The 25,557-nt window shown below is 38.9% G+C and overlaps 2 protein-coding genes across 5 annotated transcripts; one reads left to right on the top strand and one right to left on the bottom strand.

Moving 5' to 3' along the window:
• Window positions 1-636: 636 nt before the first annotated feature.
• Window positions 637-2,517, top strand: LOC146331411 (E3 ubiquitin-protein ligase RNF186-like). The gene is made up of 2 exons (XM_084744442.1): window positions 637-1,271; window positions 2,236-2,517. The coding sequence occupies exons 1-2, from the start codon at window positions 943-945 to the stop codon at window positions 2,324-2,326; spliced, it is 420 nt and encodes a 139-aa protein (XP_084600568.1). The 5' UTR covers window positions 637-942; the 3' UTR covers window positions 2,327-2,517.
• A 1,769-nt stretch (window positions 2,518-4,286) lies between these two features.
• Window positions 4,287-24,604, bottom strand: hipk1b (homeodomain interacting protein kinase 1b). 4 transcript variants are annotated; one of them, XM_084730681.1, is made up of 18 exons: window positions 24,264-24,604; window positions 21,187-21,917; window positions 19,854-20,045; window positions 19,577-19,758; window positions 19,317-19,440; window positions 18,916-19,035; window positions 18,622-18,708; window positions 17,530-17,714; window positions 17,270-17,420; window positions 16,990-17,176; window positions 16,090-16,208; window positions 14,049-14,183; window positions 12,881-13,035; window positions 12,200-12,271; window positions 11,701-11,865; window positions 8,741-8,955; window positions 8,538-8,650; window positions 4,287-6,360 (listed from the first exon to the last, which is right to left on the bottom strand). In XM_084730681.1, exons 2-18 carry the CDS (start codon window positions 21,913-21,915, stop codon window positions 5,899-5,901), a joined length of 3,393 nt encoding a protein of 1,130 aa, XP_084586807.1. In that variant the 5' UTR covers window positions 21,916-21,917; window positions 24,264-24,604; the 3' UTR covers window positions 4,287-5,898. The 4 variants fall into 4 exon arrangements, with proteins under 4 accessions (XP_084586807.1, XP_084586814.1, XP_084586822.1 ...); XM_084730688.1 differs by having other exon boundaries at window positions 12,881-13,032; XM_084730696.1 differs by lacking the exon at window positions 14,049-14,183.
• Window positions 24,605-25,557: the final 953 nt, after the last annotated feature.

Here is a 25,557-nt window from a genome sequence, read left to right as displayed (position 1 = left end):
ATTTTTATTTTTCTCTGTTCTCTGTTTATAACTGGAGAGAAAAAGAAAGAAATGTTGTGTACAAAAATACAGGACCAAATAATGCAGCTTTGAAGATGACCAGATTACCAGCAGCTTGTTTTAAACACAATGTTGCATTTTACATGTTTTTTTTTTAATTCTTCTTTGACTTTCCTAAATTCCCTCAACTTAAACAGCCTGATAGAGCTTTTTAAAACAATAAGTGTGTCTTTGCTCAACAAGAAACAAACAATAGGCGGGCTGATTAACCTGCTGTTATGACATCATCATCATGATATCATGGTCTTCTAATAAACCATGTGAATTTCCATAAATGTAGAATGTTAGCAGGTGATTTAAGTAAAGTTCCAATGATATACTTTTCATATTTATAAATGATCAAATGGCCAGATTGAGGCCAAATGAATAATCCTGCTGCAATAAGTATGTAGAAGTATTTATAATGGGGTCAAAGATTGATTTACTGGATTAAACTGTCAGTTTAATCAGAATCATATCAATCGCTAAGTTAATAATCCTTTGATTAGATAACAAAACAGGTTTGGGAAGTTACATGCACGCCCTCATTATTGTCTGAGTGGAGTTCCACGGAAGTTTGCTTCCCTGAGGGCAGCACTTATTTGGAAATGTTTGAGTTCACACGTGACACGATCAGTCACGTCTGAAGGGACTCGTATAAGAGATCAGAGCCCAGCAAACCTTCACAGCATCACGGATCACTCACTCCAACTACACTGGCAAACAGGGGACTATTAAAAACCTCAAAGTAAGTGAACTGCTGGATTATTTGCCTTGTATTTATTTTTTCTTGAACTGAATATGTACTGTGATTTTTTTTTTTTTTTTGTTACTGATGTTGTTGTCATGTGTGCTGCAGGCTACAGTTGAAGGAACACACTCTTCACACAGTTTCCAGTCACCATGTTCATAAACGACGAGCTCGAGTGTGTGGTGTGCTGCTGTGAGTACTCCCGCAGTGAGCGGATCCCCCGGGTCCTCCACTGCAACCACACCTTCTGCGCTCCCTGCCTGGAGAAACTGTGCAAGCTGGACGGAACCATCCGCACCGTGTCCTGCCCTCTGTGCCGCTGGATCACCTGCACCCGGGCCAGCCTCGCCCTGCCCGGAGCCCTGTGGGTCAACACGGAGATCTGGGACCAGATCGTGGAGGAGCAGCAGAGGAGGAGGGAGGACGGATCAGTGGAGGATCTGAAAACTGGCACGAAGACTCAACTCATCCAGTCGACACTGTGAGTACATCCTGCAAAACAGACTCAGTGTTTATTCTAACACATTATATTCGTGTAAGATTATGATATATGTGGTTATAATTTATTGCAATTCTAATTTGATCATTGATCGACTATATTCAAACCTAAAACAAAACAGCAACAAAAAAGAAATACTCAGGAGATTTAATTGGCATGAAAAAGTTTAGGAACCCCTGATTTAGTAGGTTAACAATGTAATTTAAGAAATCAAAAAATATTAAAAGTAAGCAAGTATGCTTTTAATAATGTTTGATTTATTATTTATTTATTTTTGCTTCATTTAAAGTATATTTAAAGTGTACTTTTAAAAAGTGTACTTCAAAACTGCCATCAAGTTCAGCTTCAATGCACTAAAAATACATTTCTGTAATACACCAAATAGTTCCAGTTTAAGGAGTGCAGTTTATTCTAAGTGTATTGTAAATAGCACATTAGTGAACCCTTAAAATGTATACTAAATTACACATAGCTATGATAGTAAGTTACTTTACTTTTAAAAAGTATAATTATTTTCAAGTCCTTTGTAATACACTGTGTGTTCGCATTTTCCATTAAAAGCGTGTTTAAGTATGCTTACCTCAGTCTAGATTTATTTAAATCTATAAGTAAAGTAAACTTTAATTTCTTTAATTGAGCATGAATATTAGTGCATACACAGGCATATACTTTAAGCGTACTACATATACTTGAAGTGGTTCCACTGTGGCACATAAAAGTACACTAAATATACTTAGAATTGTGTTTTTCTACAATTTAATTACAATTAAAATATACGTAGTACAAGGCTTCAAGATTTCAAGTTATTGTGTGACTACAAGTACAATCAAGTATGCTAAAATTTAATACACTAAGCATGTTTATTTTTTCACAAAGGCAAAACTAAAAAAATCTCTCTCTCTCTCTCTCTCTCTCTCTCTCTCTCTCTCTCTCTCTCTCTCTCCAGACCTCACTCAAGGCAGTCTGGCTTCATGTCCACCCTCCAAAAACTGTTCAGCTGTGTGCTGCTGCAAGGACACCACATGGACAGCTGCTGACAGTTGAACAGCAGAAGAAATTAATGCCGCATCTCCCTTTTCTCATCACGTTTTAACTCCACACACCTGATGAACGTGGCAGCAAGACTCCCTGCAGTTTACTGACCACCGCTGCATGTAGTGCTGGACAGACGTCTCAGGCAGCCTTGTGCCTCGTCAGGAGCGAAGGCCTGATCAGCTTTGTGTGAAGTGTTTAAAGCTGTTTTTCTGTTGAAAGAAGAAGTGGATTTAAAAGACCTGCACTGAGTGAACATTTTGATCTGTGAATTTGTTATAAAGTAATGATAAAATAATAATAATAACTGTCCGACAGCTTTTTACCATAATAAGAGTTACTGTGAAATATCAATAAATCAAGTATGAACACATTTTGATTTAAAACACATAACTATGTGGTATAAGGGATGTTATGATTTGTTGTATATTGTATAATGTATTGTAAATAATTTTAAATATTTATATATTGTACATTATTTGCCCACCCGTTCATTTAAATTCTTACATACAGATTTATTTATGTTAAATAAATAAATCTGAACGTAGGCTAATGATTTTTTTTTACTCAAAAAAAGAGACATTTGTGCACATTTCAATGTAAAGTTTATGAAAACATCATCTGTGAAGAGAAGTGTTACTGTTTGCACATGAAGAATAATGTATGATAACTTTAAATAAAAGTTATACAGACGTATCTTTTGATCCATGTCCAGTGTTTATTTGTGTGTGTGTGTGTGTATACACATGTAGAGAACATTACAATTTAGTTTTTTAATGATAAACAATCTAAACAGTATCTTTATAGCGTAAATGTAAACATAAATGTGCTAAAGGAATAACGTATACTGCAATTTTATTTTCATACAGTAACATGTCCTGATTTGGTGCTGCTGTTCGTAAACACACCAGAAAGATAGTTGATTGCTGAGTCTCATTCTCAGGACGTCACACACCACCACTGTGGGTTGGTGAAACACCACATGCACAGGATGTAGGCACGGCTTCACACGTGTGGTGGGTAGAGGCTGATGACTGGGAATATTTTTGAATGAGTCTGCATTCTTTTGAGAAAATGCTGCTGTTTGCCTTCAGATAAGAAACAGCTAACTAAGACACCATTACTTAAAAAAAAAGCTCATTTAAAAATGCAAATAATAAAATAAACTAAATTTAGTGCATGTGTATGTACAAATTAGTGAGTTCAATTTGTGTTTCAAACTAATGCAGTGTGACAACACAGAAGGTTCCCAGTCATCTGCGTCATTTCAGTTTGATGACTTTTTTATAACTGCAGTGAGGCAGAAAAACATCCTTCTGTTTCATATACTGCAATTAGCTGGACTCATGTTAGTAGGAATCTTACTGAGTATTTATTACTGTATTACACTGTTAAACAGTGTCACTTGTGTATCAGTTTTATGTTTAATGAAGTTAAATCTGTAATCTGGTTTATTCTAAGAGCCATTTTATTTTTTTTGTGTAGTTTGGTGTTTATTTCCAGCCAGGTGGATAACTTATAATTTATCTAGAAGCTCTTCACAATTTTGTGTATTTTTTTAATGTTTACTAACAATGGTGAATTTATGGTTCAGTGGGACTGACCCTGCATTTGGTATGCATAAGTTATGAGATATGACTCATCATAAAAACAACCCATGCCATCCTGTATTGCCTGTAAATTTCTCTAAGTGCTGGTTTTGTGTGCAGAGACAGAACTTGTTTGGTTTGTGCACTGTATCCTGTAAAAGGCCTGAACTTCTTATCTCTGTATTTTATTACAGTCTGTGCTTCTGCCAGCTATTTTACTAACATCAGCAGTAACTAGACTGAATTACCAATTCAAAGATCATACAACACTACCAACATCAATCTTTTATTGGTGGTTTCTGTTCAGAATAATAAGGAAAATTAAAGCATAAAAATGTTGGGACACATGGTGAGGAGGAATAATGCAAACCAGCCATTCTGGATTTGTGGTTATTTTATTGAAAACAGTGACAGTGGATTATTCGAGCTGAAACCTTTTTTCCCTGAATTAGTTCTACCAAATAGCCTCTTTACTATACTATGTTAAGATGAAATACAGTTAAATATTCAGACATTACAACACAAAACTGATGCAAACACAACAGGGAAGGATTTTACTAAAAAGCTTTCGTGACCCACAGAAACCATCCCGACCGAGATTCACCTCCTTTAAATATGGTGGCAGGAAACAGCCAGGCAAGTGTGACCGTTGTATCCACATTAAACACAATGCAATTGAACATTTTCAAACAACTTCGAAGCCAAAATGGCCATTCTTACACATTTTGGTGGGGGGGGGGGGGGACAAGCTGTGTGTTTAGTGAACAACACCAACTTTGACTGACTTAAAAGACAAAACTGTACAAGCAGCTTCTTACCAGATGTTGAGTAACTGACCAGGAGGCTCTTTTTTTCCATCAGTTGCTGTACAGCAGAGTGGGTAGTTTGTTAAAACATCCTAGCGAGCATTTCCAAAGTGTTAAAGGGTGAAAAGAGGACAAAATATTTGCTTCTTCCCCCAAAAATAAACAGTAAAAACTGGCCATAAATCCATTTTCATAATGAGTAGGTCCTACACAGGATTCACAGATATAGAATATTTTTCAGTCCATGTGAAACTTTTTTATATTTCAAGGAGAGAAAAGTAGGGAAGAAGGTTAATTTCTTTTTTTTTCTTTTAACAATTTCAAACCAAAGCTTTTCACGTCATTCCTCACGATGATGAACCCACTCTTCTGTACTTCATAAATACATTCAGCACTCAGTTGATGCAGTTAAAAAAAAAAAAAAAAGTTTCTATTGCATAAGGACATGATTAATCCTGCCTAAAACACTGTCACTACATTAACAGACTATCACATTTGCACTTAAATTAAACATGTATCCATCACAGTTTGCACCATATTGTTCTCTTTTTCAACATCTTCGTGGACCTTCCTCTTCCTCTTACCTCACACCGACAAAAACATAATTTAAACATAGTAAAAGACATTTGTGAGTAAACAGAAATGGTTTAAAAAAGATACAGTCATTATTATGTTAGCTAAAAACACAGGGCCTCATTGGATTAGTGTGAAAACTTTGTAACAAAGCTCGTGAAAAGCTAACTTGTAACTCTTTGTCAGCTAGCTCTTCACTAGCCCTGTGAGTCAGGTGTCTAAAAAGTTCACCTAAAGTGTCGTCGCAGTTTGTGACAGGAGGATAATCTCTCTTCACACAAGATAAACAGGAGTAAAATACATTTACCACAATGCCTTAATTGTACATCTGGGTAAGATGGGGATAAAATATGGGCTATAAACAAAATTTTTTAAAGTTAAAATAAACCGATACAATATCAAATAATACCAAAGAACATTTCAAAAACACTAAAAACAGTCCAAAAGAGCATGTGAATGAGTTGGAGGTGAGATGCTGCCTTTAAAAGTCAAAAGCAGCAAACAAACAAGAGACAAACATTTATTCTACAAGTTTAAATGTCCCTTTGTGATAGTATGTGGGGAAGTAGATCTTTTCTTTGTCTTTGTTCAGAGTGTGTGCGTGACTCTCTATAGGTAGGGGTACTGTGTGAGGCGCCTGGGGCTGAGCTGGTAGGCACTGTAAGCCTCGGCCCGTGGCGTCACGCTAACGTAGGGAGAACCAGTGGCAAACTGATGCTGGTAGGCTGCAGGGAGGCTGTGCAGCAGACTACTGACAGAGTCCTTTCGACTGGCCGAGTCCCTCCTGGAGGAGGACGATGAGGTGTAGGTTGCTGCATAGGCGGAGGGGGAGTGGCCGTGGCTGCCGTGACCGCGGCCCAGCAGCTGCTCCATGGCCTGAGAGGCCGAGGAGAGGGCGGTGGAGGCCGGGTAGGTGTACAGGCTGGGGCCAGGGGCCGAGGCCGAGGCCAGGGCGGACACCTCGGGAAAGTTGTAGTGAGAGGCCGAGACGGCGGGAGGGAACGTCTGCTGGCGACGCAAAGATGAGTCACTGTGGGAACGCTCCTGAGATGAAGAAACCACGGGCTGCACCTGAAAAAGAACGAATGTCAGTAGACATACAACAACGTGAGTCATAAATCTATTTGACAGTATGTACTGTTGTTGTATTTCTTGTGAATATTATTATATAATGGGATCCGTCTTTGTTGTAACGTAGACTTCATCTTTTCACTCCGGAACATGCATATTTCTCTTCTTCTTTGATTTTGTTTCAAAGTTGTTAAATCAACTTATTCCACTTGTACAGTATTGCTCATATTCTGTATAATATTAAAAAATAAATAATAATAAAAAACAGAATATTTAACCCTCAACTACATGTTTGTTATGGCTGCATCATTCTTCACATGTAAATATTCTTAATGTACTAAACATCATTTTAGACACATTTCACAAAATTCAGTCTGATAAATGAGATATCTTTAGAAACTTTAATTTAAAATGAACTCCATGACACCCATCAACATGTTGACATTCAAACCCATGAGTCGTCAGCATTTATGACTCCTCATTACACAAGTATAGCATCACAACAATGAAAGATGCAGCTGGGTGTGTAGCTGAGATGAAAACAAAGTTCAAAGATGAGCGTGGAACGACTACTGGCTACAGTTTGACTACTGAGAATTTATAGCCTGGATTGTCAACATGCTGAAAGACCGTCACAAGATGGTCTCTAGTTTTACCCAACGTCTTAAAGCAGGCTTATTTATAAATGCAAAAAAGTAAACCATTGTGATTTTATTTAAATTTCTAAATTTATGGGTGTTTTTGGGTTGATTACAAGACCATTGTTGTAGTAGCAACCTAATTAGCCTGTTCATTGGTTATGTTTGTTGTTAAGCATAGAGAAACTCACTTGTTTTACACATTTAAATTCCTAACTTTACAGTTCAGCACTTCATAGATGGCCCCTTCCCTTCTTCATACCCCTCTACTCCTGGCACCTTGCTCAGACTACACCCATCTTCCAACTTTGGCTTCATTTTGATCTCACACACCTGTAAAGTTTCGTGACTACGACTTCCAAAAACCTGTCCACAGTCAAGCAGACAAACACCAGGCGAAATATTCAAAACCACTCCTGGGCTGGCTACAGTCGGTGACTCTGGGACAATTTGCTGTGATGACACACCTGCGTGCGGTGAAAACAATACCAGCCACGCTGTTGCAGCTGGTAAATAATACCAAATAAATCTGTGTTTGACAGCACAGCATGACTTTGTACTGACCAGCCCACTAGTGGTTTAGTGACATTTAGGAGACTGTTGCAGTTAACACTTCTACACAATAAGGGGCTGGTTCCTAACCTTTTTGACTTGTGACTCTTCACACCAACATGCAGCTTGCATTCAATTATGAGCTGTGAGCTGTTCAGCATGAAAAGAAAGTTTCCTGCTCAGATTTCCTTAATCCTAAAATGGTAAACTCTCACTATTTCACGAGTAAAACGACAAAAGAAAAAGTGACACAGGAAAAATGAAGATTAATGGGTGCAGCAGAAATGTCTTTTCTCTATCCTGTTAATCATCCTGCCACCCTTTGAGTTGGTCTCAACCCTCAGTTTAATAACCACAGCATAAAAAGACATTAAAGAAACAGCCCCCATTCTGAGTAAGTCGGTATCATGAGCAGGTATTGTCTCGTCACAGATGTATTAGCACCGGCACACAGGTTGGCAGATGCATAAAAATTTAACTTTAGTAGATAAATGCTCAAAGTTTGCTTTGGGTCATTTTCAAAATCATCTGCCATTACATTGTTTGTCCAGTAGAGAGCACATTGGACTCAATCTTAGGACAAGTTTGTTTTTCAGTTGCAAAATGTTGTGCCACAGTAAATAACCAGTGCTGAATAAAAAGCTGTGGTTTAGTTTTCTACAGGAGCAAACATCCTTTGATCTCATTATTTAAGAGATGTCCCTCTGTGTGTGTGAGTACATCTCATCTATAATGGGCTGTTATACACTTTGGCAGCAGTGTCTGTCACCTGATTTAGACGCTGAGGAGCTTACACCCTCTCCCATTAAGTGCTTGCATTCCTTTGCCTACCTCTTGTGTCTGGCAACATGTCAATACTTTGAAAACTGTTCAATGGAATTATAATAAAGTTGTTAACTGCCACATATAACCTCAACTGACTTGCAATGAAGGTATAAAACTGCCTCATTTGATCTCATTAAACGTCAGCATCTAAAGAATCCTCACCTGGCTGAGGTTTAAAGGGTGTGATTGACTTGGCACCAGCCCATGACGCTCCATGCCCTCCCCTGAACTGCAGGGGTGTCGGTTGGATGATCTCTTCGGCTTCACGTAGTTCACTGAATAAAAAAAAAAATAGCAATGCTTATCAAACTCTATATGGCTTTCACACACAAAACAAAATGATAATAACTATAAATCACTCTCACCAGTCTCTGAGCGTGCGCGTGACACCGCCCCTCTTTCAGAGCCCTGGGTTTTGACTGAAGGTGCCACCACCGCCAGAGACTTGGCCTGGCGTGATGACACACTGCTCGCTGGGTTCAATGTGCGGGGCAGAGGAGTCAGGGGGCTGGCTGTGGAGGAGTCGGAGTCGTGAACCGTCACACAGCTGATAACGTTAGTGCGCTGGCTCAGACCAACACTGTGTAAACAGAGAAACCTAGTTATTTCACAAAATCAGACAGGTGTATCATAGTAATTCAATCCAAATAAATCAGGGTTCCTACACCTTTTAAAAGTCAAATTCACACATTAATTATTTTTATTTGCCATTTTCAAGCTTTCCCCAAGACCTACAGCTGTCAGAAATTACATGCTTATATACATATTCTCAAAATGATTATTTTATTTCTTCATGGGATTACATCAGACATTATTGTGCTATAAATAACTAAAATTATTTTTTCATGATGGCATCTAAAAACCCAATGAGTCAGGTGGTGATTCATTATGAAAGTAATCCAAATACTATTTCAAGCAGTTTCAAGCACGTTATCCACAGTCCAAGCACTTTTCAAACCTTAAAAACACTACATTTACATTCAAGTGTTTTCAAAGATTTCCAGCACTCGAACAAACCCTGATGAATAAACCAGCCCAGTTTATCAGTCCTCTAACTTCACATATCTTCTGCAACTGTTGGATAGTACCAAGATTTGGGATAGTTTTTTTTTTTTCTTCATTGGGGAGTTCATTCACAGTCCAGGTTTGCAAAACATCCAAGATGTTCTTCTTTGTTGTAACCTAAACTTCAACTTTTAACTCCTGAACATGCATATTTCTCTTTTTTGATTTGTTTCAAGGTTGTTAAATAATTTTATTCAACTTGGACAGTACTACTCATATTCTGTATAATATTAAAAAATAAATAATATTTAACCCTCAACTACACGTTTGTTATGGCTGCATCATTCTTCACATGTAAATATTCTTAATGTACTAAACATCATTTTAGACACATTTCACAAAATTCAGTCTGATAAATGAGATATCTTTAGAAACTTTAATTTAAAATGAACTCCATGACACCCATCAACATGTTGACATTCAAACCCATGAGTCGTCAGCATTTATGACTACACCATTATACAAGTATAGCCTCACAAAAATGCAAGATGCAGCCACATGGACGTGTAGTTGAGATCAAAATAAAGTTCAAAGATGAGCGTGGAACGACTACTGGTTACAGTTTGACTACTGTTGTAATGTCAACATGTTGAAAGACCATCACAACAGGTCTCTAGTTTTACCCAATGTCTTTCTGTCCACATTTGCAAGACATTCGAATACAGAAATCAAATTTACCTAGGTACATAATAATATAGACATGACCCAAATGATGGCATTAAACCTTGTTAAAATAAAGCTCGTCTCCCTTCTGTTCTCCCTTCCATTCCACTGTTAGTAATTGTGAACATTTGAACAAATAATGTCACACACACTCATTTTATCTATGAAAATCCACTCGTGATAATCTCTGCAGTAGTCCATTGGAGATGGCGATTTCCATTAAAGCAGGTCAGTTCTCTGTGAAATGATGCACTTAATCCATTTTGACCGCATCCCCCTAAATGATTCCATGAGTGTTTTTATAGAAAAGGTTAGCCTCTCCATTGTGTAGATTTCATAAATAATTTTTAACCGGTCCTCTAATGTTGGAGCATTTGGTTGTAACCACTTCCTAGTCACAGCTTTATTTCCTTCCACTAAGTAATATTCTCATTAGATATTTGTCTGCTTTACTCTGAAGATTCAGTATTATAGTAACCATATACACTGTCAGAGCAGCAAATGAATAGTGATTTGAAATGCAGTTTCTGAACATTTATGAATATCCTGCCAATAGGATGGAATTTTTGGGCAGTCCCAAAGTAAATGATAATGATTGCCAACATCTGCTCCACATGACCTCAAACAATTCATTCCAACACCTTGATCTCTCTTCTAGGCAGGAGTAATGAAAATATCTCATGACATTTTTCCATCCAAATTCCCTCCAACAGTGCAAAAATGTAGTTATCCATTGTGATTTGCACATATCCCCCCCACTCATCTTCAGATATAACCATTCCTCCTTTGTTTTTAATATGTTGGGTAGTTAGGATAGCACTTTACACAACAGCTCCATAATAACATGGTAATAATGGGACAATAGTTTAATAATAAATATATCTTGGTAGATGTCAAATAATATCTTGGTAACTGCAATTGATATATTGGGTGTATAGACAATGATAATCTTTATGCCGCTAGATGTTTGGTTTAATCTGATTTTACCGTGAAATTAAATAGAAATGGGTAGTTTAGCATTTTATAGCCCTGATTCGTGGTTATTAATCAGAATTAAAAGAAATTAAACCACAAATGCTTCCAGGTAACAAATCACAGCATTAAACATATAGTTAGTAAAGAGCTACCATGAAACAAAAGGGAAGATTTAAAACATAATGGAGGATGAATTTAAGTACTGTAATATGACAATCACCAATTTTTACTTCCAAGAATTTTAACATGATTAGGTATTACACTGACAATAACCTATAATTTTGTGAAAACGTAAACCATCTTTTGATCTAAATATTCTACTGCTAACCATTTTATTGTGAGCAAGTACCATATTGTTAATTTACTAAAATGTACTTAAGTTTGTTTTGCCTCATTGCTGTATTTGTTTTCCCATTATTAACTTTTTTGCCCCTTATTACCCTGTTAGATAAATTTCAGTCTAATATTACACAGCTATTTCCATTACCTGTTTTTACATTGGTAATTATATGGTATTACTTATGATAACTTCTTTATTATCAAACTATAATCATGTTATTACCAAGGTAAGGGAAAGTGCTACTAAGACACTTAATGGTGTCGAGCAGTATGTTGTCCTCACCTGGCAGGATGGAACTTGCGCTCATCCTCTGTGTCGGTGTCACTGTGAATAGTGATGATGCTGACAGCAGGGCTGGGTGTGTCGGAGATGATGATTGGCTGGGACAACGTGGCACTAGGTGGAGTCACACCGCTGCTGCTGAGTAATGATGTAGCAGATATACCCCTAGACAGATAAACGCAAACGTTGAGTTTTTCCCTCCAAAGCGAATAGAATTTCAGCTGTGACAAAAAAAAACCTGAATATAAAGTCTAATGGTGCTTTGAAAATTCTATTTAACCCAAGAAGCTGCAATAAAAATACAAATTTGGAAGAGGCAGAATTACAGAAAAAAAATATAACTCTACAATCTATCTCACAAAAATGAAAGTGATAAACAGTTGGTTGTTTTTGGTGTGATGTCAGTTCCCTTCATCCATCTGTCATTTGGTGTGACAGCTTAAACTCTGATGACTCAAAATAAATCAAAGACTGTAACTGCCTGCGGGGCTCTACCAACCTGTTTCTGTTCTCTCCACGTCTGGCTTTCACCTTCTTCCTCTCCTGCTGGGTCCTGGCTTGGGTTGTATTCCTGTTGGGGTCAAAGATCAGTTAGTTGGGGACGCAACAGGTAAAACGACAAACATGAAACTTAAACAAAAAAACAGTTTACTTTTCTTATGTTGTGTGGGAAATTATCATAAATCCATAGTTTGTTTAGCTTAGATATTAAAGTTTAACCATGTTTTGTTTAACTTGTCACTGTTGCATATTCCTTACACAACATTTTCCAACTCTGTTGGAAAAAGTTTCATATTACAAGCATAGCGTATCAGCTACAGTGAGCTAGAAAGGGTTAACACAGACTTGTATCACAACATCAATGTAAATCTTTCACTGCTTAATGTGACATTTTCTTTCCCAGGGATTTAGCCATTTTAAGTCCAGGGCTCACCTTCCCACATGCAAATGTTCCACCAAAACCAGCTCCCACAACACTATTTAACAACAGCAACATCACAGCATCTTGGGCTCAAGTGCTGTCCAAGACAACTGTGACTGGTTTAAAGACATACAAACAACCCAGGGTGTTTTTTCACCCTATACCAGATTGATAATGGGCCCAGTTGGACCTTTTTCCACTGCTGAGACAGTGCTAACAGAGAGCAGACATAGGTCTGGCTATGCGAGACTAACTCACCTCCAGCTGTGTCCCTGCTGCATGGAAGCATCAAGTGTTTCCAGGGGAGATTCAGCCACATTTGACTGGTGGGCAGAACTGTGGATGGCCACACCTGGTACCTGCTGCCACGATGATGGTATAAGGATCTGTTGGGTGCCAGTGGGCCAGGCCTGCTGAGAAAAACAAAACAAAAGACACTCACACTTAAGTACATGTAATATCAAGGATCAGATATGACTTAATCAACACAAATGATTTGAGTGCTGGAATGGGCCAGACAAACTGAGCCATGCTGAGAAATAAGGAAAACCAACTGGCCAATCTTGTCTACAGGCAAAAGCACAAAGCCAGATAAGCGAGCAACTTTTCCCAAGCCATTCCCTTATTATAGCATTGCCCTGCAACAAATGCACAAGATGATGTCATGCAAAGCACAAACAATGAGGCACTGTAAACACAGTCTGATCAAGTATAAAGACATGTATACACAGAACCATGGTGCCTGTTAAAGAAGAAACACTGAGGAAAGAAAATTTGTTTAGTTCGCTGATGCCAAACAATCTGTTGATAAGCTGTCTTTGGGAAAGGCATGCCACATGTTCTGAGGCTGAAACGAAAAGATGTGTGTCAGAGTCGGACTGTTGAGGAGGGATTTTTAGTGGGCTTTGTAGCTGCAATCTCCTTTGCTGAAACCAAGGAAGGACAGGACAAGAGAAGCTGCAAGCAAAGCGCAGACCAACGCAGCAACACATGCGCTCCATGCCTTCAGCACACCTACGGGGAAAGACTGTGGGGGAGGGAAATGAAAGAGTGTGAGAATGGTGTGGGGAGGGGGTGTCCTTTGGAGTGGAGAGAGATCGCAAATTTGTCAATTCAGATTTGAGGTCACAAAGGGGAATTTTAAAAAGGATAATGGTGATACCAGACCAAACAACGGTTTGATTTTCCTAAAAAAATAAGCATCAACCAACCAAGATTCTGAGAAGTCTGCATGTGAAGAGGCAAAATGAAGGAATATGCATAAAAAAAGAGTAGCCCCAAACAACATGTGGCACAGAGGGAGAGGAGGGAAGGTTGCAAACGAATGAAAAGAAGAGGAGTGGGGCAGGAGAGAGATGGCATTGTTAGTGGTAAAGGGGAGTGTGCATGTGCATGTCTTTCTTCAGGGATGTCATCGTTGCTTTACCAGCACTGTGGCTGTGTGCTCCAGCAGGGTGGGCCGACCCACCCCGGTGCCCAGCCCGAGGGGCAGAGAATACTGGGGGGCTATGCCTGCTGAGGGTGGGTGCAGGGTGGCCACCATCAGGGGTGTGCAGGAACCCTGGAGGAGGGAGGGAGGATAGGGGAGGGCAGGGTTAGGGCAGTAATGTCCTTCAAGGCTGTTTCTGATTCAAACAAAAAGGGACAGAGCGGATAAAACCAGCTGCACACCAGACACACACACTGGTAACCAATGGCGATCTGGACACCTGACCTCTGCAGTGGGCAGCAATTATTCCTAATCTTTGCAAACAGCCATCAACTGGTTTCTTTGAGCCACAAGATTCCCGCATTTAACATCTGGCCTCTGTCCCAGACAGGAGACTGGAAAATGAGTGGAAGTCCAAATCAGTCCTAGGAGCAAATCCAAGGCAAGACGCAACCAGCAGATCACAAACCACAAAAACAACATTGATTATGTTATTTCAAAAGTCAGTGGTATAAATTAGAGCTGCAATGATTAATCAATTGGTTGTCGATTATTTAAAATCCAGTGTATAAGATTTACAGGGATTTATTGGCAGAACATCCCAGAAATTAAATATAATATTCATCAATATATTTTCATTGGTGTGCGATCAACTGAAAATAAGAACTGCTGTGTTTTTGTTAACTTGGAAATAACCCTTTTTATCTACAGAGGGAGTCTGTCCTCTTCCATGGAGCCTGTCATGTTTCTACAGTAGCCCAAAATGGTCAAATCAAACACCGGCTCCAGACGGGGCCTTTCATGTTTTGCATGCTTTTCCTGACCACTGTACGTTCTCCAACAGGCTTGGAAGGGACAGTGAGATGAAACCTGCAAACTCTGTGCTAGGGGCTGATCCTTTAAATTAATCGCCAATAATTTTGATAAGCTATCAATATGTTTGAATTTTTTTTTCAGCAAAAAAAAAAAAGTAAAATTCTCCGATTCCAGCCTCTTAACTATTTTCAGTTGACTGTAAACAGAATATCTTTGGGACATTAGAGGACATCTTTTACCATTTTCCGACATGCTACGGACGAACAACTAATCAGTTTATCAAGAAAATAAACTGATTAATCAATAAAGAAAAATAATTGTAGCAGCCCTAGTATAAATGCATTAAAATAAAACATTTCCACTGAAAGCAAACCATTGTACTGGAAAAAATGTCTCAACCTGGTCCCCACTAGAACTTTGGCTCACTCTGCTGGCAGCAAACAGAGAAGGAGGCTGAAGAGAGAACCCTAATGGGGAGACTTTTGGATGCACTCAATGCCTCCATGAATGAACAGAACTGGGCACCACTGCTCTCAGCTTGGTGCTAACGACATGATATCATTCATGGATGTTGCCAGACTTTTTGTCAGCAACCCCAAGTTTAGGTTTCTGAATGACTAAAACATGTGCTCATGTGGACCAAGTCAAGGAAATCTGCATGAAACTGCTGAAGTTCAAGTCACATCAGAATTCACAAAAGCCAAATACTTGTCTCTGAGACAGCCTCAGTGTAGAAGTACTGAATAAGAAAGTGTATTATGCTTTAAATCAGCTACCTAATACCACAAATCTACACACCCTGTCCCACATGCATATTAACCTCCAACACCCCTTTCCTACAAGAGATGTACACATGACACAGGTCTACTTGGTGCATGTTCCACCCACTTTGGAAGAGTTGACACTCTGCTTCTCACTGTTAGCAGGGGCTCCGTTCTGAAGTGTAGTTCCATGCATGAACCAGAGAATTACAAAGAAAAATGCTAAAAAGTAACCAAATAACAGTTAAGTATCAGTTGCGCTTCTTTGCATCTGTCCATACGGACACAGACACTCTCTCTGTCACAACATGCATGCTTTCTTTGTCCATCTTTGTCAAAGAAAGTGTAACAGAGATGGGGGGTCATTCAAAACAAAAATAGAAAACAACTTCATTTTTAAAGATCCTTTTCAAAACAAATAGCCTCTGACAGACATCTGAAATTTGACGACACACTCTTACCTGTGTGAGCATACTTGGCTGGATCTGCAATGATTGAGCAGTCTGGTTCTGAGGTACTATGGGTACAGAGTTCTCCATCCTCACAGGGAAACTGGAACTCTTACTGGATGGCTGGAGCCCTGGAAAACAATTCCACACAAGCATATCAATGACTATCACCAAGATCTGATGCAAAATATCTCAAAGACCATTTCCAGACAAGAAGCACAGGATATTACAGCATTTTAGTATCTTAATCAAGTGTCTGGTTTCTATCAGTACATGCATGTCTTTAACTGAAGTAGTCTTGTAATAAACAATAATCTACATGTTGGCAAGATTACAGTTAATTGAAACTGCACTAAAACTAAAAGTAGATGTGAAAAACATTTTAGTTAACTGAAACAAAAATAAAAAATGGACTTGAGCCACAAAATCTAAAACTATGAGCTGATACGCTGTACTTACAAAACTAACTAAAATAAGAAACATACAGGACTTAGTCTTTGTCGTTTTAGTCTATCAGTTTGGAAAAAATTTGTCAATACAATTAACATGACAAGGAATTGGTACATGCTCCTTGTTTGGCTCAGTCAGTGAATTGCCTGTTCTGGACTTTTTAAATCTTGCATCTGACAAACACCCCCAAATTATAATTAAAATGAAAAACTAAAACTGATGTCTAACATAAAAGATTTTTAAACAATAAAAACTAAACAAAAAAAAGCAAATCTGCTCTGGAGACAGACTGAAACAAAACTGAACTGTAAATTAACAATGAAATAAAAATTAAAACGAATGAAAAACACAAAACTGGGGAGTCACAGTGATGTTTCTTGGCATATAATAAACCTTCCAAAATGACACAACCCTTGGTGTTGTTTAGCTTTTGTCCAGTCTGAATTCAACTTCATCCTTTACCTTGAATAGTGGAGGGTGGGCAGACGATGAGAGTCTGCTGGAAGGGTTCTGTCTGGCTACACAGCCCAGCAGGACGTGTTGGAATTGGGACACTCTGTTGAGCCAGCCCGGGAATGTTGATCGTCGCCTGCTGGTACAGAGCTGGCTGGTAGTTCAGCAAAGGCACCGCTCCCCCTGCAGAAGGCACCTGTTAAAGAAATCACACACCCCTGATTAATACTTGAGGAGTTACAGGTCTCTAAACATGCGTAAGAACTCATGGTGAGTATCTGTGTCATACCTGGTTATGCTGGTTGAGTTGGCTACTGAAGGTAACAGTGAGGTTTCCCGCTGCAGCACTGGGGACTGCATTGGTTGAGTACAGGGATTTGCTGCTATCGTAAGAGCTCCGACGCTTGCAGATCTCCATGTTTTGGAAACAGGACTTCACACTGGAGATGATGGAGTGTTTCAGCAATTACATTTCAGATAAGACTCACCCAAATTAACATACAGTTTATGCACAGCAATGCCTGAAAAACGTCTTCATATCACACTTACTGGGAGCTGTGGGGATAGTCCATAAGGTGGCTCATTGTGACAAAGGGATGACCTAGAGTTTTTGTAGGTGTGATCCTTTTGTCAGCATCCAGACGGAGCATCCGCTTCAGGAGGTCTATAAACTCTCGCCTATCAGCTTTCTCAGCCAACATGTCTGTCCCCTCCAAATGAGAAGACAGGTTGACCTGGAATACACAAAACAACCCCCAAATGGGTCAAACAAACACCATGAGGTATTGGTAACTTGATGTCTTTTTTTGTGAGTGAGTGTGTTTGTTGTATTTGTATACAGAGGAAAAACAGTGTACGAAGGGCTAAAACCAGATGAAACAGCATTTCAATAATATCTAGCTTCTGAATCATAATGTATGTCCAAGTGAAACAAAATAAGTGGGTGGGATGTAACTTTGGCAGGAATTTGATTTTGACATTGAAAAGTGCACCTGTCCTAACTTGACACGCTATACAGTCGATAGCTAACTAAGAAATCTTAGCTGTGCTGCAAAACATTGAAGATTGATTAATGGGTGGCTGTCATACTATTATTGGTTAAAATTGATGGGTTCAAGTAAAGTAGCAACAATTAGTTGATTAATTGATGGAAAAAAATAATCAAAACTATTCTGATAATTGATTAATCATTTCAGTCATTTTTCAAGAAAAAATGTCAAACATTTACTGGTTCCAGCTTCTTATAAGTCAGGATTTGCTGCGTTTTTTGTCATTTATGATAGTAAATGAAGAGTCTTTGGGGTTTGAACTGTTTGTTGGACAAAGGAAGCAATATGATTAAACCCATTTGGGCTCTAGGAAATTCTGATGAGCATTTTTCACATTTTTTTGACATTTTATAGACTAATGCAGCCTTAGGTTCAAGCCTATGTAAGCATGACATTTTATTATACAGGAAGAAAACATGATTGTATTTTGATACTTGAATACAGGTTGGGGGTTTTCTTTTGCATATATTAGTTAACAGGTGCACAATATGACCAGGAATGTGATCTTAAAGGGTTGAAAAGGCATTTTATTTTTTGTTTCACCTCAACTTCAAGCACTAAATTAAATGTTAAATAACAAATTGCCATCTACCTGCATCATGTCATCCAGACAGTTGAATATATACTTCCTGGCCTCCTTGGACTTGATGCCCATCTCCATTTCATGCTCTGCTGGAGTCTGGAAAATGGAAATGGAAATCATTTCTGTTTATTGTCTTGTGCAAAAACTATTTCTTACAAAAATCAAATGATATGTGTACAATCCAAATAATCAAATCAGAAGGAGCTGCAGGACTTCCATTATATTTTCACATATTTATAATGAACCTGTACAGCCTACTTAATAAACAGATAGTCCGTTGGATCAGTATGAGATTATATTAACCTTAAGCCTCCAGAGTGGGTAGCTAGAGTCAGGGCCTCGATTGAAGAAGCGGCTGGTCTTAGTGCCGGCGCTCAGCAAGTACTCTGCAGGCAGGCCTTGAGTCTGAGAAATGTAACGGATCTGGGGGGGGGCAAACAAAAAACAATCAAGTTTAAGAACCACAGTAAAATTACTAAAATGAACCTGCAATGCTCTCACAGTATATCATTTTGCTTGTTCTTCTGCAGCACTTCACTGTCTCTTGGGTTTATAGCATGACTAGCAGCATTTAGTTTGAAAAACAGTACTTCCCTGATCCGCTAACAGCAAATAACCAGCAGCCTCTATCTGACAGGTTAGCCTTTCCCAGGCATTTTTCCATTCCCAGAGATAAGGCACCACCCCCTAATATAAGCACTGACCTGATCATACTCGGAGGCTCCAGGGTACAGAGGCCAACCCAGGAACAGCTCAGCAATTACACAGCCCAAAGACCACATGTCAATCGCCTCACAGAACGGCAGACCCAAAATGATCTCTGGAGCCCTGGACAGCAAAGAGAAGAATAATGGACTAGTATAAAGGAAATAGAACTATACTACTACATGGTTACCACACATCCTCATAAAATCACATGGAAAGATGTATTTAGATTTAAACAACTGGATTTCTTGCCACCAACCTGTAGTAGCGAGACTGTAGGTAGGTTGAGCAGACAGCTTTAGACACATGACTCGCTGAGCCAAAGTCAATGACCTTCACCCTGTAGGGCTGTCTCAGAGGGTCGACCAGCATGATGTTCTCAGGCTTCAGATCTGCATGGATCAGACCCAGGCTTTTCAGTTTCATCAGCGCTGTGGCTACCTAAAGACACAAACACACAAACATTAATCTGAAATCTGAAGATTTTTTAAAAAAGCAGTAACACAATAAAAAGGTTTTATGAATGCCTGCCATACCTGCTGTAGGATGGGTCTGATGTGCCGTAGCGGGAGTGGGCTGAACTTGCTGTGCTTGAGAAAGTCGTACAGGTTCTGCTCCAGCATCTCAAACACCAGGCAGGTGTGACCCTTGTGTTGGAAGCATTCATATGATCGCACAAAGTTGTACTCATCTGCGTTCTCTGCACTCAGCCGGTTCAGGATGCCCACCTATTAATGAGAAAAATAGCTCAACATAACTGCTCGTTCACTCATGTTTCACAACAAAATATTCAATGAAGTGCACAATATTGCTTCAAGTCAGTTACAGTGCCTGCAGGTTTTATTTGGACAGTTTGCTGCAAAGTGACTGATAATGCTGTATGTTCTACAGCCACTGACAGGGAGTCACTACACATCAGGTGCATTTCAAACAGTCCACACCAACAACAACCTGGTAACATCTGTGAAGCATCTGCAGATAAAGTAGAACCCAAGTAAGCCCAAGACTACGATTCTAGTTTTATAATGTAACTGACTTTTTATGACACAAGAGGCACAGGACAAGGCAGAGTAAATAAATTTGCTTTAATGTTTAGCTGCTAATACGTTTGTTTTTGGTTGGACCAGAACAAAGTGGGGCCAGCCTGATCAACGATTGACTGCTGGAGTTTTGGTTGCTGGTCGGGGGGCTTTTACAGCGGGCTGCAACAGTCCTCAATTTGAGCTTTGAGCTTCACTCATATCTTAAGATGAAGTTTTGTTCTTGCAACTGCATTTAAATGTTCTTTGACTTAAACGTAGCTAAATCATGTTATGTGACGCTACTTCATTTGCAGATCAACATTTATTACTGGTGTAACAATCGGGTCACGATTTAGCACAGCCATGTTCTAGGTTCCCACCACGCTTAATAATCTTGACATAACCGTTTCTGTCGCTTCTCATGTGAACAACCAAGTGCAACATGACAAATGCCTTCCAGGAGAAACTGCCTGAATATGTGTGTGACTATACCTGTATTTTATAGATATCGCGTCTCCCCTTTCTCTTTGGTGACCAGCTTTTCACTCTGCGTTTAAGTGCAGCTGTTCATAACAGCTATTAATTATATCAGACAAAACATTCAGGCTCAAAAGATTTGCAAAATGTTCAATACTGAATATTCAACAGTACATTTCTCGAGTAAGGCTAATAAATTGGCAGCACCTAGATAAATTACATATTTAGCCAAACACATTCACTTTTGCTAGCATTGCAGTATTAATTCTGAGAGAAGAATCTCTCTGCAATGTGAAGGTTATCAGATTAATCCAGTAACCACTGTACATGTAGTTTTCTAATGACAGCAAACAAAATGTTGTTTGTTTACCTCAATTTGGCCTTGACGAGCATATGAAGGGTGGTTTTTCAGGATCTTGATGGCCACAATTTCATTTGTGCCCCTCTTCCAACACTTGGCCACTTGTCCAAACGTGCCTCTTCCCAGAAACTCCAGCACTTCATAGCTGCAGGACACAGAGCAGAGGATCTCATGCTGCACAAGCTGATAATCCCCTTCACCATTGGAGCTGCTGCTCTTGGTGGTTGGAGCTGAGTGGAGTATGGACTGGCCTGTGCCCCCTCCTCCACCACCCGTACGGGTGGAGTAAGTTGCTGCAGGAGCTGAGAGTTCCTCCAATATTTGGACACTGCCACACCCACTCCCACTGCCTTCACTGGCTTCCTCAATCTTTCTCTTCTGCCCGTGCCTGTGCCCCCTCGTTTCAGAGGTGGTCTCAGCATGAGCATAAGAGGAAGACGTCGCCTGCTCTGTGACACGCCTGCTGGATCCACGGGGAAGACTGCCAGTGCTATCAGCCGCCCGCACCACCACTTGTCCTCTGGAGCCAGGTGCTGCAGGAGGGAAGACCAAGGATGGTGCAAAGGGTGGCACAGCCATGGCTGGGGCAAAGGTGTAAGCTGACTGGCCTGCTATGGAGCTGTAAGCTTCAGTGGTGGATACATCCCAAACGTTGCTCTCGACCTTCAGCTTCTTCACGCGACAAAAGGCACTGGAGGAGATGGAGGGCGGAGAGAAGACCTGCAGTTGAGAGCTCATAGCTGTAAAAAGACAGGCGAGAGTTAGACAGTGGTATATAAAAAAATTAAATCATCTAAATAACTAACATGCATTCTGTGGCCAATTTATTAGGTACATCTACACTCCAATACTACAGCCCTGCCAGATAGTATCTGTCTTTACAGAGCTCAATTTTAAAAAACCTTGTAGTAACATGCAGTCCAGAGCAACATCACCACTAAAATGACCACAGTGCCAAAACCTGGTTCAACAAAACACTGATTGATTGATGTTAGAGGCATTATAAAAGCAGACTTAAGGCCAGAACAGCTGTATTGGTTTGCACTAGATTGTACAGGTGTATCTAATAAAGTGGCCACATACTGCATGACGCTGCTACACATCAACTGTTTATTTGGTACACTTCTGCAGTCTGAGACAACAATCCACCTGTTTTTTCCTTAACTGATATTCAATCTTTCTATTGTACATTTTATATACCAATATTATATTCAGTCCAGGGTTTTGAAATGACAATTTTCAAGTTCAATTGAATATGAAGGATGTTAACTGAAAGGCTTACATTTGTTTAATGTTCAGTTTTCAGGAACTGAAATGAATTCTGTCCTAACAATCTTATTTATTGTTTTGAGAAACATGACTCATGATATACAGACTCCAGAAGTGTATGATTCAACTTTTCCCCATGATCAACTATTTAAAAAAAAAACATACAACAATCACAATCAATTATAATATTGAATCACAATGCTTAAGATTCACAGTATATATCGAAGTGTCACCAAAGCGACAGTATTGAACTGGGAAACAAGCATATTGTTTCAGCCCCAACTTCAAAAGCACCTCAAACTACAAAATTACCAGATGAGCACATCTGTAAAACAGTTACAACAAAATCTGAACCAAACTTAAATTAAACTGAAGAAATTCATCAATTACTCCACTGATAGGACTATATTGACTGCAGATTATCATCAAAAACTGGAGGGACACCTCAAGAGCCTCTTTTAGGAGTGGCTGACAGAGTTAGGAACAGTTGCTGCATATTGCACACATTAAAGAATTTCATAAAAGAAACCTTAGCAGAACAGAAAATGTGTCTTAAGGATTGGGCATCTATAACTTCTATTAAAAATGCATAAGCTAAAATATAACATGAAAACATGTTGATTTCAAAGTGATCAGGATTATAATGTTTCTTTGCTTCCTTTTTATTCTTAAAAATGCCAAATTGTTGTGGTTCTAAAAGAATATATTTTATATTATAATATACTCATTTATAATACTGAATACGGATCTTATGAAAGTAGGGCTGGTCTATATGTACAAAAATGAAATTATTTTTTGACCAAATGCCTTGATATCGGTATTTATTTCAACAATTTGGATTGATCTGGATGACTAATGGTGCCTTCACAACATGTTAACAGAACTAGATTCTTGATAAATAATCAAGAGTGATGCAGATATGATGAGTAAGTGGCTAACTACAAATAACACAACAGCTTCAACAGTCTGATCGTTTCAGAAAATTACATAATATAGCCTGTAAATACAGAAAAAGATATCATATTATTCTGTGACCAAAAAAGACGTTATCTAGTCTCATCTCACGATAGACACAATGTCAATATTGCCCTGTAATCAGTATTTTATACAGTATTCTATTGTCTATTCTTTGTTCTTATTACTGTCTACTGATGAAAACCACTGTTATACATCAAAATAAATAATGCAAGCCATAGACAAGAAAGGGCTTTAACAAATAAACATATATAGCACAACTCAACCGTACTAAACAAGCCACCACAGGGACTGCTCAGGGAGTGTTTCTTTGCAATGACAGGCTGGGACCTAAGTGTATGGTGTGGACATATATCTGACAAGTCTGACTCCCGGTACAAAGAAAACTGAACTATTGAGCTACAATCTCCAGTTAAGTGAAGAGAAAGCAAAAATAGGTTTCGACACTGCCTGCAATGCAATATAACATGCCAATGTACTTAGCTAACATTAAGAAACAGCGTTATGTGCTGACAGGGTGACTGCTGGGCAGCTACGTTGGACCACTGTGGCAGTCAAACTGAAGTCGTAGCTAACTATTTTCAAATATGACATATCGCTGACAGAAACTGTGGTTAACTATTCGATTCACCGTTAACAGATGTACACACACAGACAGACTTTTTGTATCGAATCAACAAGAGAACACTACCGAACAGGCTAATGCTAGCAAGCTAACGGGTTAACTTTGTGAAAAATATGGCGTTAGAAGATTAGTAGCTTGTCTAACGGAAATAAAGTTAAGTTATATGACACCGCCTACCAGAGAAGCACCTTAAAATACATAAACAGTTGTAACATACCGACTTGGATGATGTTACAGCGTCGAATAACGGCTTCCTCCAAGGTTTAAATCCCACTGCAGTCTGCTAGAGCAACGTTATCCAATTAGCTTCCGCTAGCTAACATTAACCACTAGCTAGGCCTGCATTGTTTCTTCAGTCGATGGAGAGCTGAGCAGCAGGAGAAGGCGCTACACTGCCGAGATTACACAAGAACGACACCGAGGTCTCATTGTACTGTTAAGTTAAACCATCTGGCCCTTAAAAAAATGTACATTTGTTGATTAAAACATGATAGAGACTATTTTAAAACCGTCTGTCCTTAAGCAGCGAATTCCACTTTTCACCGGAACAACCACGTCTTTATATCAGCTGCGAAGTTGACGACATTTCCGGTTACTACCGTAATTACCGGGGAATTTGCAGGCGACTCGCCCAGAGATGCAAGAGATGCGCCCAATTTTGTAATAAGATTAGGAAATAATGATGACTTTATGGAGCTAAAATATAATTCCCAACTACTTTACGATGTGTCCATTATCGAAAGGTGTAATCAAGTCGCTTCTGGGATTATTTTACACTTAAAGGAAAATGGTAAACAATACGGTAAAAGACATTGGCGTGACGTAAGTAGAATGTACCAGTAATTTTCCGGTAGGAATATTTTTATACATCCATGACAAAAATGTTCCACAAATCTTGGGATAAACCAAAGATGCTCTATAACTTTCTGAGCTGTCTGAAGACAAACCTGACGAACTGAAAGTGATTTGCAAATCAAGACTGGACAAAGCAGACATGAATGTGGTTTAACTTGTTTTAGCTTTCGGAGGAAGCTAAAACAAGTAAGGAGCATACTATAATAATAATAATAATAATAATAATAATAATAATAATAATAATAATAATAATAACGAACTATATTTATAGAGCTCTTTTTAAACAGAGTTAACAAGGTGCTTTGGTACCTAGTAAAAATGGTAGACAAACAGTGAGTTATACTGTAGTTATATGACAAATACTAAATAATATAAAATTATTTTTTTTAAAAAAAGGAACAAGAAGAAGAAGAAGAAGAAGAAGAAGAAGAAATTTAATAGATAAAATCAGGCCAAAACCCACTTATAAAATATATTTTTAATAGAAATTTAAGAGAGGATAAGGAGCTTGCCCTTCTGATCTCCTCAGGTAGGTTGTTTCAAAGAACAGAAAAGGCCCTGTCACCCCTGGTTCTCAGCCTGGATTGTGGGACCTTAAGACTGAGTAAATGCACAATTAAGACAAGTAGAACAGAGAGCATAGCTATATACTATGC

Source organism: Lutjanus erythropterus, chromosome 2 (genome assembly GCF_056507025.1).
Source record: "Lutjanus erythropterus isolate fLutEry1 chromosome 2, fLutEry1.hap2, whole genome shotgun sequence".
Taxonomy (NCBI): Eukaryota; Metazoa; Chordata; class Actinopteri; order Lutjaniformes; family Lutjanidae; genus Lutjanus; species Lutjanus erythropterus.
This window is presented reverse-complemented; position numbering and strand designations above follow the sequence as displayed.